At 34.3% G+C, this 17,855-nt stretch overlaps 1 protein-coding gene across 2 annotated transcripts; it reads left to right on the forward strand.

Annotated features, from left to right (window-relative positions):
- Nucleotides 1-4,541: 4,541 nt before the first annotated feature.
- Nucleotides 4,542-16,522, forward strand: LOC111010397 (KH domain-containing protein At5g56140). Of its 2 annotated transcripts, XM_022283784.2 has the most exons (7): nucleotides 4,549-4,844; nucleotides 5,448-5,533; nucleotides 6,545-6,690; nucleotides 7,487-7,606; nucleotides 7,730-7,846; nucleotides 15,499-15,642; nucleotides 15,751-16,522. In XM_022283784.2, exons 1-7 carry the CDS (start codon nucleotides 4,693-4,695, stop codon nucleotides 15,898-15,900), a joined length of 915 nt encoding a protein of 304 aa, XP_022139476.1. In that variant the 5' UTR covers nucleotides 4,549-4,692; the 3' UTR covers nucleotides 15,901-16,522. The 2 variants fall into 2 exon arrangements, with proteins under 2 accessions (XP_022139477.1, XP_022139476.1); XM_022283785.2 differs by lacking the exons at nucleotides 15,499-15,642; nucleotides 15,751-16,522 and adding an exon at nucleotides 9,084-9,487 and having other exon boundaries at nucleotides 4,542-4,844.
- Nucleotides 16,523-17,855: the final 1,333 nt, after the last annotated feature.

The raw sequence follows: 17,855 nt of genomic DNA on the forward strand, positions 1-17,855 counted from the left end.
GAAATACCACCGACATCAACATTTATCGATATTTCTATCGACATTTACATAAAACATCAACATTTAAAACCTTGACTATAATCCATGGAAGTGGAGATTGATCAAACCCACGATTTTTAAGTAAGGATATACCAGTTATGGTTCTTGTGAACCACCTATCTTTTATTATTTTATAAATTAAAGAATGTCAATTAATTATTTTTATGGACAATACAACTTCTAGAGAAGCTCTTAGAATTTAATTGGTCTACTAATTGAGATTATTTATCCATGAAATGAAATTAGATGATAAATAAAATTTTACTCTAGAGAATATATTTACCTTTCTAAAGTTGAAAAGTTGAGCTTATATTTGGTACTTAATTTATATCTTAAATTACAAAACCCTAAACCCTGACGACTTAATAAGTTCAATTTTAATAAAATATTACCTTTCGATAAAATTCATATATTTTTTTTGTTTGAGTACAACAATACATCGAGTAGGGATTTGAACTTACAAGCTTTTTTTTTATTAGAATATATGCTTTAACTAGTTAAGCTTTATGTTTAAATTCGTGGAAAATGAATATTTATGAAACGATAAATGAGTTCCATGATAAACCTCGCGGAATCCTTTAAAACGACAAAAAAAAAAAGTCATAAGGGAAGAAGAAGAGAAAGAAACTTTGGAAATTACAATTTTAGAAAAGATGAATATGGAAAAATTAACGATAATTGACATATATCTCCAAGAGGTAGTTAGTTCGATCCCCACCCCACGTGTTGTAATAAATGAAAACTAAAATTATAGTTAATCAATAATATGTAGGTTAATTAATGATATAATATGATTCTAATTTATAGTATATTGGTTAACCATTAATTATTGTTCTTCAAAGGATAAATTATACAAAATATATCCACCTACTCCATCGAGTAGGTTTCAATAATATCTCTGAACACTTTAAAGTTTTCAATATTACTCTTAAACTTTAAACTTGTTTCAAAATGATCCCTCCGTTAAAATTTTCTTTTAAAATGACTACGAAAAAACAACGTGGCGATAATTTTCAAAATAATGAGATATATACATGCTGAAAATTCTCGATTTTATTTATACCACATGTACCACTATTTACAAGTCATCGCCCATCTATCTTCATTTCAGTGGAAAAGTTGATGAAATGATAATTTTTAAATAAAATTTAAAGGTTAAGTCTAAAAATGAAAATTTGAAAAGCTTAGAATAAAACATACCCTTTGGGTATTTTGTTAAATTTAACCTTGAATGATTTACTAGTTTCGAATTTTTTATGTATTTTCAATTATTTTTTTAATGATATATCTCCAATTACTAAAAGACATATACTTGCACATCTATTTTTAAAAAATACAACCCACTAAAATTTTCCAATAAATTGAAGGTTACATTAGTTAGGCGTCTCGTACTCTTTTGTGAGTAGGTTTAAATCCTCCCTTCTTATTCTATGTGTAATACTCTAATTAAAAAATCCGCTTATCCTTTGTTTGGCGTCCAGAAAGTTGATCAAATAATTTTAAATTCCGTGATTTGAAATTCGAGAAATGATTTTAAATTCTTTATCTTGTTTGGTACGAGAATGATTTGAAACGAATTAAATTAGATTTATTTGTTTGGATGTTCACTGGAAATGAAAAGAAAATAGAAATTTTACTGATTTAGGCTTTTATTCTAAATTTATTAATTAAAAATTATAATATGACGAGTTTAAATAAGTAATTTACTTCGAAAGTCTATCAAACCTTGTAAAATCCGACCATTTTGATCTGGAAATTTTTTTAAGTAAAAATAGGATTTGAAACCAATAAGATTTCAAATTATTCAAAATCATGTGCTATCAAACAATGGAATTCATTTGAAATCTATCATGATTTTGAATTCCTTCAAAATCCGAGGCACCAAATACAACATTAGTCTTGAGTTTTAAAAAAAATATTCATTTAATAACTTTTATTGTATTTATATTTAATATTGGTCATTAATATCGATTGGCAGAACATTGAAATGATATTTGTTAGAGGTAGGAAAATAGTCTTGCCATGTGGAGAACGGAGGATGATCACAAGGTTAAGATCTTATCTAAAGGCCACCTCAGACAGGATTGACCTTCCATACTTAGCCGCAAACGCTGCAACAATTCTCTCCTACAATGAAGGTATGACCTAGGTTCGACTATAGACACCCGATAAATCCAACCTGCGAAACGACACAAATAATCATTTGTCGGATGACTTGTTGGATCCCAAACTTATAAATAGAGGATCTCACTTCCGTATCAGATATCGCATTCTATCTCGAACTTTATATTAAAGTTGAGCTTAAACTAACTTGTGTCAGAGTGTTTGCTTCTCTTATGTAGGTCTTTCTTTGTAAAATGTACTCAAGTTCTCTTAACTGTAATACCTAATTAGTCACAAACAATATTATCAGTTTAGATGGGATTTTGAGATGAAGATGCGTGTGAAAGTGAGAAAAGATGTGTGTAGAGAGTAATTAATGGCGGAAAATCTAACCAAACAAGTTTAATAAGAAAAAATGTGGGGAGTAATGAAAGAAATAAAGCATGTGTCGTAACAAATTAAGAAATGAGACAATAAAAATGAGTGTTTGAGGCACTCAATGTACATTAAAGAGTGAAATGTTCACCAAAGTGAGTATAGTTCAGCGGTAATTGACACATACCTCCAATCAAAAAGCTGTGAGTTCGATTGTAAAACGCTTATTAATTGAATCATTTCTTTTAAATACTTTTTATTTGTTTTTAAAATTTCTCTAATAATTGTTTATTATTGTAAAAAAAACAGTTTAATGAGTCTAAACACATTTTTCCTTCTCTAAAATTTTAACAAAACAATACAAATAAAAATATGTACTTTTTTTTGTTTGTCATAAACAAAAGTATACAAAACACACCCTTACGAAATATAAAAGATGCATGGAAAGATGTTGAAGAACAAAATGCATAAATAAAAAATAAAATAGTACGAAAAAGTGTGTAGAAGATTAATTAAGAAAATAAAGTAGTGGTAGTCGATTTAGTAATCTAATCCACTAATTACTAACTATTTTCTTTAGACTTGGTTATTTAATACCTTGCTCATTTCATGTATCTTATGTTTGATTAACCGATTATAGTTGTTATTATTTATTACTATCATAGTTTGAGATAATTTTTAAAAGTAGTGCTTGAAGTATTTAATTTTAGAAAGGTTAAAATACGATTTTGGTCCCTGTATTTTCAGTTTCGGGTCATTTTAGTCTCCGTATTTTGAAAGGTTCGTTTTGGTCCCTGTACTATAAATTTTAGCTCATTTTAGTTCATGTATTTTGAAAATGTTCATTTTGGTCCTTGTATTTTTTAAAAAAGTGATCATTTTAATCCCTTATTGCAAAATGTTAATACAAATTTTACACACAATGGAAACTTTTTAGTATAAAATAATGTTTACATTTTAAGAAATATATTGATTTTAACGTCGGGTTGAAATTGTGATAGAAAAAAATTAGATTAAGAATAAAATTAAGGGCCAAAATGGTCACAGTACAAAAACCAAAATGAACATTTCGAAAGTACAATAACTAAAATGAACTAAAATTAAAAGTATAGGGACCAAAACGAATATTTCGAAAGTATATGGATCAAATATATTTTAACCTGTCGAATCAGCTTGCAACCGAGTGTAAATAAAGTCTACAATTATGCCTCCGTATTCAAATTTTTAAAAATTTAAGGTTATTTGATAATCAAATTGGTTTTCTCCTCTATGTTTTTAAAAAACAGGTATGTTTTCTTTTATTTTTTAATTAAAAAACATTTTTCAAACTTATAAAAGGCCACTTTTGAAAACAAATTTTTTTTTTATCTTGTAAATCAAAATGACTTGTTGATTGTGGTTGGCTGGGAAGAGAAGCGGTCTATTATTCATATAATAAATAAGTTAAAGCTCAAATACTTATAAATTGTCATTTAGCCGAAAGATTCTAAAATCTGGTGAACTAATTTTTTGCTATTTTAGTAGAAAATTATTAAAACATGACTTTTTTTTTTAATATGAAACTATATTAAACACCCTTCATTTTTTTTTAATCTTTGTGTTGAGAAATAATAAGGAAAAAATTACATAATGGATGATACATATTTTACTCATTTAATCTCTTTTTTTTTTTTCTCACAGGGAAGAAAGAAGCTTGTGAAAAAAATATAGTTGAACATCTCCCCATCCCACTCCCACACCTTCTTTTACATTGCAAAAGCGAAACGTGTTATTATTAATTAATTAAAAAGAATTAATTAATTTATTGTCATTGAATTATTAATAAAAAAATATATAAAAAAATGTATGGGTCCCTCCTCCGCAGTCCCCTCGTCTCTTTGGTCACTGAATGCGGTGTCAGAACTATTAACTTGAAAAATGTGAATATAAATAATGAAAAAAAAATCACGAACTTACAGGAAATATTCCGGTGTATATGTGTAACACAAAAAATTTATATATTAATATAAATATTTTTAAAATTAAATACTTATAGATAGAGAAGAAGGGCAACAGGTGTAGTGTGCATAATTTTTCCACCGACGCCAGATTTGATTACAGCGTCTGGTGCCTCAGCCACCGCCACCGCACCGCCACCGCCGCCGCCGAATCGAAAACCTGGCCGTCTCCATATCCATGTTCGTCTCTGAGGGGAGAGAAATGACGTCGTCTGCTGGAGGGATGTACATGGCGTTCTCTCCCTCTCCCTCGGCTCCTCACTCTCCTCACCTTCCTGGTCTCCGCTCTCCCTCCTCTGCATCTGCTGCTGCTCTACTCGAGCAAGAAAAGTAATCAATCTCCTCATCTCTTCTTATCTACCTTTTTGCCTTTTTCTTTTTGGTTGTTTGTTTATTGCTCTGTGAGATCTGTGATTTGTGTTTACCGATCTGTGTTGTGTTTGTTGTTTTTTTTTCTGGATCACTTTGTTTTTTGTTTGTGGATTTTGGATGATCGATGGTGGAGTTGATTTAGTGTGATCGGTAGTTGTGTGTTACTAATCGGACCTGCTAACTGACTAGTTGCTTGCTCTTGAACTGTTTTGTTTTGGACTTGGACTAGTTGAATTGAATATCTCACTTGTTTTATGTGCTTTCTTGTTTGGTTATCTGGTTTTTAGTTGTTTCTGTGAGATCTAAGCTTCTTTCGCCCTTTGGATTCTGTTATTGCTTCGTTCGTTGTTCAAAGTTGCTACTCAGTTTTTCTTTATCGAATTTGAGTGCTGTTTAGGTTGTGAAATTAAAACTATGTGGTTAGTATTTGGATTCTTGCAAATGTTTGCTTAGCATATGTAATTTCGGGAGATCTTTTTTTCTGTGGCCTAATTCACTAATTGTATCGTATTACCATTTAGCTGATTACATTTCTTTTTTCCTTTTGCCTTTTTTTCACAGGTATCTCTCTGAGTTATTGGCAGAGCGACAGAAACTTAGTCCGTTTATGCCTGTGCTCCCTAATAGTTACCGCTTGCTGAGCCAAGGTGAACTTTGTAGCCTCAACGTTCATGAAATAGTTTGCTTGCATCGTTGTTTCTCATTTGGTTGATGTGCTGGAAATCTTGGGGATGAGGTGCTATTGCCGAGCACGGTCGTTTGATATATAGGCGTGACACAACTGATCTAAGAGACACTAAATTCGATGATTTAATATGACGAGCAACCATACATCTAACTTCATTGATTATGCTTGCTAATTGTTTAGATTTTCTGCTAATACCTTGGATATTTAAGTTTGCAGGAGTGTGATTAAATGTCTCTGAATCAAGTTCTCACTATCTCGAATATTGACCAGCCATCCCTAATAGTCTAAACAGTTTTTTTTTTTTTTTTCATTTCATGTTACATTGTTTGTCTATGTCCTACATTTTTTGGATTGATCTAGAAGCTTACGAGTTTAGATACAAGCCCACATGTAAGTGCTTTAGTGAAGTTATCCAGAGTTTTGGTTGCAAGTCTAATATATTTTTCATGCAGTTGCGAGTCCGTTTTCTTGGGGTCATTGAGAACTGATCTGTTTCTAAAAATTCTTGCTTCCTTCCTACCTTTCTATCTGTCCTTGTATACTTGTCTTTCATGGTTAAATTTGATTTAGTCCATGACTTGATGGAAATTCTAAAATACCAAATTGTCTTAGCAATTATTTGGAGATTATGGTGATTTTTTCCTACCTCTGCTACCTTTTTCCTTTCATTTCTGTTTTATTCATTGATCTTGAGTTTCTGCGGCCTATACATTTCATGATTTTGCTGTTTAGGCATTTATGTAGCAATATTACATATTAATATTGCTACGTAGGCTTCGGGTTGAAGCAATTTGATTATTATTATTTTTAACTTTAATTTTATTTATGAAGGATATTTTTTCACTGACTTAAAAAGTTAAAAGAAAAAAAAAACACCTTGTTGTGTGTCCATTATGTGGTAACTGCTAACTTTTTAACAAATGCGCTGACTGGTACATCTTGTTCTTGAAAATTGACATTTTTGGAGCAGAAATATTGCGTGTAACCACACTATTGGGGAAGGCATCAGTTTTAGGTCAAAGTGGGCTTGAACATGCTAGCCCCCTGGCTTCTGGAGGAATATTTTCAAACGGAGGCGCTGACATGAATGGATGGCCATCACGGTTTCAATCAGAAGTACGGATACTAACCATTAACATAACCTTACTGTCCATCTAATTTACTGTACTTACAGAAGCATTTCTGACACAAACTTTTACATTTTTTTTTTCTGCTAACTCATAACATTTACTTGAGTGCACATAATCTAATCTCACTTGGGGACAGCTTCTCTCAAGAAATGAGACTTAGTTTTTCACTTATGTATTTAATTTTTAGTTATCTAGTTCTAACAAACTTCACCTTCAGCTTCAGCCATCTTGATAATCAAGGTCTCAACGTCCATTAAATTCTGAGGGCTTACTTTCGAAATTGTTTTTATGTGTGACAGAAACCCTATGTTTTAGTACTTAGTTTGGTTGATTCAGATGGACCTTTTATAGTGGCAAGGGTCTAATATTATAATATAGAGTGCTGACTCATTAGTTAAGATTGATTTATCCCTTATCTATCTTGGTGAAGGAACTTTTCAAGAAACCTTTATTTGGTTGGGCACATTTGGAATTTTAAAATAGATAAAGAAGTGGCCCCAAGAGGAATTCATGTATGCACTAGCACATTTGTGATGGTTCTGGGATTCCATATACTTCTTTAGTGCTTTGAGGACCAATATATATCTCACTTTCTATGCATGACTTTGCTGTTCTTTCACAAGGTATGTAGGTGTTGTGTTCAGCATTCTTTCCCCTGGATCGCTGTCCTCAAATCTATGCTTTGATATGAACTGTTTCTGAAAATTTCCCATGTCTTAAGTGGGATGATTGTATTCATGTAATTTGCTGGTTTGAACTCTATATTATGTTATGATATGCAGATGTCAGGTTTATTACAACCCTCATCAGCACAAAACTGGCTAAGTTCCCAAGGTAGTTCATCAGGTCTTATTGTGAAGAGAACCATCAGAGTAGATGTTCCTGTTGACAACTACCCTAATGTAAGCATTGAACGCATGTTTATCTGTTTGTCTGTTTCTTATAATATATTTATTTTCTTTTTCCTTCTTTTCCCTTGCTCACCTTATTTTGCTAATGGAACTGAAATGAACTTCTGTTTATAGTATAACTTTGTCGGCCGCCTCCTAGGACCTAGAGGAAACTCTCTCAAGCGAGTGGAGGCAAGCACCGATTGCCGAGTTTTGATCAGAGGGCGTGGCAGCATTAAGGATCCAGCTAGGGTAATTTATTACAAAATTTTCACTTTCCTGTATGTTGCATGTCATGATTCTGTTATAAAATATTTTGCATGTATCCATGTCATGATACATGAAATTACATTTGGGCAGTTAATCTAGATTATATAATATAATAATAATAATAATTTAGGGAAAATTACAAAATCTAACCCTAAACTTTTAGGATGGTCACACTTCACACTTCAGTCTTTGAACTTCAAACTTGATCAATTGCACCCACCTCAAGAAGAGTTGCAATGTCACTTTTTCTACTAAATTGAATAACTTATTTCATTAAATCTGTTTAGATTTAATATTTTTCTATTGCACAAATTGTCATAACCAGGGGAATGAAAAAAGAGAATTGTTGCAACACATCTCATATCTCTAAATTTGATAACTTTTCTGTGATTTTTTTTAGAATAATTGTACACTTAGGGAGGACAGATTAGACCATCCTCTCATATATTTATTTTCTTAAATTTTCTCAAAACCAAGTCAACTCTTCCAGATATGTCTCTTGTATAAATTCTTCCCCTTTTATTCCTCCCGTCAATTTTCTTTATCTCGTGCCCCTATTGTCATTTTTTGTTTTCTTTTTCTTGTTTCAAAATCTCAGAGCTCCTTTAGCCTCTCCGACGTCCTCAAATTTGTTTCATTGGTTAATTTTTGATAAAGCATGATAAACTATTTAACATTTAATTAAATCTGTTTATTAATAGAAAAATAATCATACTTGTTTTAGTTCCCTCATCAAATCTCTTTTTTGATTATTTCTTTAAAATCTATTTGAAAGATTATATGTAATTATTAGTTGTTGCAGATCTTGGGAGTTTCTTTCTGTATTTCGCTTGGCCTGGTGGAGATATTTCATCTCCCTTTTTTTTATTGCTTTTGTTTATAATACAAGTTTCATTCTCTATGTAAAAACTTAATTCATTAATATTACTCATTTTTCACATTAAGATTTCATTAATTTTAAATTTACATAATTAAATCACAAATGTTTCTCTCGTTACTTAGTTTTAATTTTTAATTAACAAAAGTACTGAACTAATGGGTTTGAATCATAGTTTTAACATAAATTTTATGATGAATTTCTACCTTCCTCTCAATTTCTGTAACCTCACCCTTTATTCAAGATAAATTCGAAATATTTGGGACTAAATTAATAGTTCTGCGGTGAATTATAGGAAACAGATTGGAAATAAATTAATTTGTTGTTGTGGCATGCTTGAAGATGTTTGGCTCTCCATGGGAGCCTTGCCCCCTCTCTTCACATGGTTTATACACAAAAGAGGATGGTCTGAGGGCAGGTCAGAGAGAACCCCCTACTGAAGAAGAACTATCAATGGAAGGCCTCTAAGGGCAGGGGTAGAGAGAACACCCTCCCAAAGAAGAACTATCAAAGAAAGGCCTTCTCTTCTCATTGCTATTAATCATTGATAGGCTATAGTTACAAAAGAGTTCTTTGTAGTTTGAACACCACCCAAATGTTGTACACTACAAACAAAAGAGTCGTTAGAATTTAAAATGTTCTTCAAGATTTTATGATATCTTTTTAGGTTCAAGGAAAAGTTAGGGGGATGATGCGACAATTGTAACGAACCGAATTAAGAATTAAAAATTTGGTACTAAATTGTAGCTGTATGCCTGTATTAATAACTTAGGGGTGAGTATCCTAATTTTCCTTTAGGTTTAAGGCAAATTTAAAATATTACATTGGGGGATGATGCAACAAAGTGTAGTCGATCAAATTAACAATTCAAGGACTACATTGTAAGTAACCATTAGGGGGTTCTTACAATGTGCTTTATATTTCCATTCTTGTCTCTTACCCTTGATCAAAACTTATTTCACATCCCTACCATTAGTGAGTGGTGCAGAAATCTCACATGACACGTTTGTACATGTGACAATGAACTTCATAATCATGATGGCTTTTAATTTTCATGACATGGAAGTCCACTAGCCCAGACCATATTGATTGAAGAATTTGAATATGGATAAGTTGTAAGGGATTATTTTGGTTGACAAGTAGAGAGAGGGTCATGGAATTTGATTTTGAAATAGTGGTAGTTAGGTTCTTTTTCAGTAGGCTTAATCTAATTTGCAGATGGATTAAAGGAGGAGAGGGACCTGTTACTTAGGAGTTAGGCAGAAGAATTATGTTGGTTATAACTTATATCATGAAGACAATTTCTTAGTTGTACTAATTATTAGCGAGCCTCTAATCCATTTATTTGCAAGCCCATCTAATCCCCTTTTTGCAAGCCTATCTAATCCCCTTTTTGCAAGTTCTATTCCCATTTTTTAGTCCAATTGATGACTCCTTAGCCCCATTTTTGCTTTTCAACCCATGGTTTGTTCGATTGATACATCATTAAAACAAAATGTCATATCATGGAGTTCATCAATCAAGCCACAGTTTCCAAAAAACTTGTCCGGTTGGATTTTTATTATTCCTCTAAGGGTGGAAATGTTATGTAAGCTTTTTTTTTTTTTTTTTAAGAAACAATTTTCCGAATTGAGGACAGGGTTTTGGTGTTAGCTCACCTTCACGGGATCAGGACTGATGGTTTGAAATTATAGGGGAAACCCTCTCTTCAAGGGAGTCTAAAAAAAACCTCCTTCAGTTGAATAAAAGAGAAGAAAAGCTATAGTAATGAAACATCAAGGAACATTTACTCCAAGAAACGACCAAATAAATTATAATATCAGAAACCGATCAAAAGGTAGCTCCTATTCTTTGATTCCTTTCTTGATAAGAAGGCTCTAATGAAGTTCAACCAAAGGGGCTTCTTTTCCTTTTTGAAAGGATGCACTAGAACAATTTCTAGGAGACGTGTGGGATTGTTGGAAGAACCACAAACCACCCGAACTTTGTCAAAATCATACCGCAGAAAAGTGCAGCAAAATCAATTACATGTTGCTGTGTTTCGGAGCTACCCTTGCAAATTTGGCACCAATGGGGAGAGACACATAAGGTATCAATGGGGAGAGATTCACATGTCATGTAAGCTTTAATCATGTAATTTTTTACAAGTGTACAAACCATATTTGAAATGAAGGTTGAGCATAAGGACTTAAAAGTCTTTTTTAATCTTTATCTAAATAGGCTTGAAGTGGAGAAGGAGAGCTTTTTAAGAAAATGACAAATGAACAATACAGAGGGAGAAGAGTCCACTATAGGAGGAGCCTGTACAAAAAATTGGGACGGGAGATTACATAAAGGGGCTCTAGTTGTTAAGGATGAGAGACAAAGGGCGATTACAGAATTCTTTTTTGAACAAGAAACAGACTTCTCATTGAATCATTGAATTAATGAAAAGGAATGAAAATGTTAAAAGATACAACCCCTCGAAAGAGTGAAATAAGCAAAAGAAGAAAAAAAATATAAAAGATAACAGATAACAAAGTAAACTCAAAGGTTAAGAGATAAACTAAAAGCTCCCCAATTAAAACAGATAAGTGAAGGAGAATAATTTTCAAACAAAGAAGACATGGAACACCATTGTGAAGCCTTAAACTTAGCCAAGCTGAACCGATCAAGCGGGGGTTTGCAACGATCCTTGAAGATTCTGAGGTTCCTTTCATACCAAAACTCATAGATCAAAGCTTTGATTGCATTTAACCACAACAAACGGTGGTGGAAAAGATGCACAAAAGTCTTCAAAATTGGAGGTCTCTCACGATTTCGAAAGGGGGATGCCTTACTTTGGCTCAATCCGTTCTTAATAGTATTCCCATCTATTACTTTTCCATCCTAAAAGCCCCAAAATCTGTTATTTCTTCGATGGAAAAGATTATGCGGGATTTCATTCGGAATGGAGGTAAATATAGGCCGGTGGGAAACTTAGTCAAATGGTCTTCTGCAGCCCTACCTCACCAACGAGGAGGTTTAGGAGTCGGCTCTCTTTCCCTTAGAAACAAAGGCCTTCTTATGAAGTGGCTGTGGCAGTTTGCAGTCGAGAGAAACTGCTTATGGAGGAGAGGAATCGCCTCCATATATGGGGTGGAAGCAAATGGCTGGTTCTCAACCTTTTCAGGAGGGTTCTCGATTGGCAGACCATGTGTAGACATCCAAGGCACAAGATCAACTTTCTCCAAACACATTTTTTACAAAGTCTCTTTGGGGGAGAGTGTTAGATTTTGGGAAGACACTTGGATTGACTCATTTCCCCTTTCAACTTCCTTCCCTGAACTCTACGGGATCTCAAACAAAAAAGGAAAGAAGATAAGGGATTGCTGGCTTTCAGAAGCAGGTACTTGGGATTTAGGAATGAGGAGAAACCTTTTTGAATGAGAGGTGGATAGCTGGGCCGTCCTCACACAGAAGCTGGATGGAGTGATTATTGGCCAAGGCAATGATAAAATTTGGTGGAAAGCAGACAGCAAAGGGGTGTTTTCTGTTAAATCAGCTGTTATGGCCATTACGGTCCCATCTCCCAAGCTGAATTCGGCTACTGCTGCCATTATTTGGAACTTCAAAGTACCCAAGAAGGTCAAATTCTTCCTATGGACTCTTTTCTATAGAGGTACAAACACGGCCGATAAAATTCAAAAGAAGCTTCCCTATTGGTCTCTTTCTCCAACTGGTTGTGGCTTGTGCTGGCAGAATTCTGAAAATGTGGATCACCTATTCATGCATTGTCACTTTGCTTCCAAAGCATGGATTATGTAGCCTCTATGCTAGACTTCTCCTTTTACTTTTCGAGGAATATCGACGATTTTATCACAGAAGGTTTTGGGGGGAATGCCCTCAAGGGAAAGGTTTTTATTCTATGGAATTGTGCAGCTAGGGCCGTCCTTTGGCTCCTTTGGCGGGAAAGGAATAGTAGAATTTTTGAAGACAAAAGGACTTTGATAGATTCTTTGTTTGTGAATATTAAGAATACGGCTTCTTGGTGGGCTTCTATACACAAGAAGGTTTTTTGTAATCATAGTCTTTCTTTGATTATGCAAGATTGGAAAGTGGTGATTGTATAGTCTTTTGGGGAGGGTTTCCTCAACCCTTCGCCTCTAGGTTGTTTTGACCATCTTTTTGGGTCCTTTTCTAATGCATTTCTATGTGTCCTATCAAAAAAAAATATATATATTGCTAAAGACCCATGGTAAGTTGAATTCCTTGAATAACAAAATCGAACAGTGGAGGGCAAAAGGACATTGGAAAAATATATGGAGCAAGTTTTCCCCATTAGCTTGACAAAGTGCACAAATTGAAGGCTAGGCTATAAACAGGAGGCAGAGAGCTTCCTTTGAAGAACATCAGCATTGAGGTGCCCATTTTGGTGAAACTCTTGAAACATATGAATTAAATCCGGCTTTAAGTACTTCCAAAAAGTGATTTGAAATTCTGTTGCGAAACCGTCGGGTCCGGGGCTTTATTCTTCCTTAGGCCATTTAATGCAGACCCGATTTCTACTTCCTCGAAGCTTCTCTCCAGCCATGATCTGACAGAATAGGAAATAGGTCTCCATTTAAACTCCCCTTGGAGAGAAACGAGGGCCAGACCTTCTAGAGTACAGATTCTCAAAGAGTGGATACGATTTCAGCTTCAATTTCACTTGGATTGATTAATGAAGTGCCCTGATCGTCTCTCAATTCAGAAATCATTGCTTTCCTTTTTTCGAGCTGCAAGGAATCTGTGAAAGAAACTAGTGACACAATACCTAGTCGTAGACTGCCACTTCCCCCAAAGACACTCAACATCTCCAAAAATTCTCTTATTCCTTTTAAGCCAAATATTATATACAATGGGTAAAAGGCTTGCACACCAAAGGGCAACCCTTTGTCCTGAAATGATAGGTGAAATAGGGTCTCCTCCATCATTAAGCAACACTCTTTTTACGAGGTAAATACATGTTGAGTGTCTTCGAAAGGTATCCTAAATTGTACATGCAAACTTGAAACCTCATGGAGTGTGATCTAGATTTTCACGAGTGCTCTTATAAAAAATGCATTACTATGGCCTTAACAACATAGAAGAATGCCAAAAGATATGATCAGGATTATTGGTTTTGTAGATAAGATCAGCAGTATTAATCCTCCTATCTAGCCCTTGCCAAAAAAAAAAAAATTGAGCTTTTTGGACATTATAAGTATAACCTTCCATAGCCAGGATTATATTATGTCTGGAAGGGCGGGATCACACGAAAGAGCCAAAAAGAACCTACAACCCCAACCCCAAGAATTAAGAATCTATAAATGGAATTCCCCAATACTAGGGTGACAACAAAAATAGAGAAAGTAATGAAAAAACACAATAAGTTCTCCCATTGGACAGCAGGTGACAAGAATTGTAACAGTACATACAAGGCAGTACATACAAGGTGGAATCCATCCACACAAGGGAGGAAAAAGCCACACACTAACTTCATAGAACGGGGGAAAGGAATGCAAAGGGGATTTTTTTTTTTTTTTTTGATAAGAAACAGAGAATTTCAATATGCAAAGGGGATTATCTCCCACCCAATACTCTCTCCCTCCCAAAAAGTAGTTAGTCGAGCCTTTCCAATTCCAAATTTAGAAAACATAGAAAAGGAGGATGATTGGATGAGAATCATACTTATTCTCTGTCTCTATAACCCCATCCAGAGAGCATTTATTCCAAAGGGAACCGTCACAGCCATTTTGCCAAGGCCATATTACCAACACCCTTTTTAAAAGGAGAGACATTTTTGGACCTTCTCCACAGTAGGGCATCCTGAGGACAAACAATTGGGTTTATGACAAGGAAGCCCTAAAGTAGTAGGAAGGCAAAGGATCCTGACTTTACACACCCCATGTCATCTAGTCAGCTACTGGTTGTTGCTGGCTGTTGTTTCTAATGTCTAATTTTACTGGTAGTATAGAATTCTCTATGTTGAAAAACATTACGAATTTCCTTGGGAAGGAAGCAGAGAAGAAAGAAGCCACTGAATAAAATTGGATAACAGTACTCTTTGCTTCATCAAAATTTTGGGGGCCAGGAATTTGGCAACTAGGAAGATTGTCCTTGTTGCTGTATGGGTGTATGAGAATCACCCTTGGTAGAAGACTGTATCTAGTGCCTGCTGCTTGATCTGAGTCCATTGTCATGCGTGGAATCTCAACTGCCCCATGAAAGTAGTCCGCTTTTGTATTTCATATTTTGTTCCATACCCTCACTTATGTTAGGACATTTGACAGAAGTCAACCAAGTAATCTTGTGGCCTGTTTCTCTCCCAAAAGTTATAGCGATGTTTATGTAGAGAGGAAAGTTGGAGCACATACTCTTCAACTGCCCTTCCTCTAGCTATATTGTGCTTGTTCCAGACCTTTAGCATGTTGAGTGGGGAAAATATTTTGTTGCTTCTTTTCATTCCTCTCTTTCTCTCTACATTTCTTGCACTAACTAACGAGAGAAATTTAAAAGGATTTCGTATGTAGCATAGTCACGTCGGTTATTATTTTTAAGGGAGATGAGGTGCATATGAATATCTTTGTTTAGTCTCCTTAAGGCATAAATAGTATATATATTATTGTATTCAATAATGTTTCTTTAATTCTAAACTAGCATACACAAATTTTTTCCACCCTTGTTATGCCTGGTAGTCAATTTTTCTACTAAAGATCAAAATCAAAATTTCAGTATATGAGGGCACCCAGTTCATTCTACTGTTCACGTCTTGTAGGAAGAAATGATGAGAGGAAAACCAGGTTATGAGCATTTGAACGAGCCCCTTCATATCCTAGTTGAGGCCGAATTGCCAGTTGAAATTATTGATGCTCGCCTACTGCAAGCCAAGGAGATTCTCCAAGACTTGCTCAAACCAATAGTGAGTAGCATCAGAGATTTGTCATCTAGATCGCCAGCTTGGTGACTTATTCCTTCTTACTGATATCATTTATTTTTCTTGTTTCCTCCTATTAAATCATATATTTAGGATGAATCGCATGACTTCTACAAGAAACAACAGCTACGAGAGCTAGCCATGCTTAATGGCACACTTCGTGAAGAGGGTTCACCTATGTCCAGTTCCGTGTCACCCTTCCACAATAGCCTTGGAATGAAGAGAGCCAAAACTAGGGGGTAAGTGGAACTGTTCCTTCATAGAAGAGGCTTTTGGAGATCGTTTTCTAGTGTCTGGGAGTAATCAGCAGTCCCATTCCGAGGTGTTGCCTGCAGCCAATGCCTTCAACTGCAATCGGGGCACTCGCACTCTTTCGTGCAGGTTCTTACTAAAATTTATGTGGTGTGTTTATGTAATATTTGGAAGAGAAGGTAATGTAATGACATGGAAAATGTCAAGCAGTTAAGGATTACTAGCGATCTGGGGGGCTTGCTTATAAGATATATATATATATATATATACATATATATATATATATATATATTTGTTGCTTTAGCAGTTAATGGTTTGAAAAATCTCTCCAAAAATTTTATGTGTGTTATTTACTAGGCTTTATTTTTTTTTTTTATAAGGTTATGATGGAAGTTCTGATATTATATAGGATGGTGGGTTCTATCGGACTTAAAAAAAGGGTTAAGGTTTGTAAGGGAATGTGAGGCACAGGGCACATTGATTTATTAAGTTGTCTTTTCTTTCTGTTGGGAGTGCTTTGTACTAGGAAGAGTAGAAATCTTACCCCCCTGAAGAACATTCTTTATTATTTCTTTCTTATATGATCTAGAGATTAAAAAGCATTGGTCTATTATTTCCCCTTGATGTTCTGTGATACTGTCAATTTCATGCTGCTTCGTAACTCATCTGTCGTTGCTTGTGGTTTCGAGTTTGAGATATTTCCTCGACTAATCTTCGATTTTAGTAATCTTGAAAATTTTCAACTTTTTTTAAGGCAGATGTTTCTCCAACTCTGCCTTCTACTCAAAATTGGTCCCATGTGCTCGAAGAGACAACATCTAGCTTCTCAAAATGAACCTTTTGGTACAGTAAGAACCAGGAACTTTGTTTCTTTAAGTGATGTGGATTGAGGATAATTTGTTGACAGGTCGAACTGGAGGATCGGCGTGAAGATGTTGCTCAAACACCATTTTTCATGCCAAGGTTTGAATGATCTAGTCTTTTGTGCTTGAATTTCATCAATACAATGAATTGGACATGCTCATATCTAGGTCCAAAGAGGCATAACATGTATTGAAATGGAAAGTTGTTTGCTAATGTTGTAAACGATATTAGACTTTAGACTTAAAAAACTTTTTTCTTTCCCTTTTTAAGCAGGGTGAGGGTTGAACCGTCAAGCTTAGAGATCTTAGAGATGGTAATAGGTATCATCAACCTTAGAAATGGTAATAGGTGTCTTATCTATATAACAATGCTTAAATTGATTATTAGACCTTAGACTTGTGAAAAAAAAAGTCTTCTTTGAGGTTAGGTTCTCTAGTATAACTTTATTGTCACAATTGACAACTCACATTACATGATATTTGCCTCATACGAGGAAGTCCGAGAAGTAGCTTCATCGATTCCCATTTATTTCAAATTTCTCCTGTCGACCATCTTTTTTTCTTTTTCCTCTCTTTTATCACTCTTTAGTACAACAAATGTGGGACTTCGTTCCACGTATGCTCTTCTATTTTTTAAATTTGGGTATGTAAAGTATGAGATTATTAGCTTGTGTTTAGAAACTTGGATTTGTATGATCTCTTTTTGGTTTGCGGGTTCGTGACTTGAAACTGGTAAGATGAGTTTTTCTAATATCTGCCCTACCTTTGTCGTACTAACAAAAAATTTGTTAGGTTTTATAATCTTGAGTTGGTGTAATGTAAGATATTATAAAACTCGTCTCCTTAAATAATCAAATTCACAAATCCAATCTATGGGGTTAACACTCCTTGAATGTTACTTTATAGGCACACTGTTTTGAATTATAGGCTCGGTACGATTGAGAATTAAAATCCTTTGGATATGTGTATATATTTTACTTTTTTCTTTTTTTGAGAAAGAAATCATTTGGATATATGAATAGCTTTTGATTGGAATTTTCTCATTTAGGTATTTTGGAAAGAGTCTTAACATTAGTGTGAGCA

This window comes from Momordica charantia, assembly GCF_013281855.1.
Source record: "Momordica charantia cultivar OHB3-1 chromosome 11 unlocalized genomic scaffold, Mcharantia_2.0 BLBB01000011.1, whole genome shotgun sequence".
NCBI lineage: Eukaryota > Viridiplantae > Streptophyta > Magnoliopsida > Cucurbitales > Cucurbitaceae > Momordica > Momordica charantia.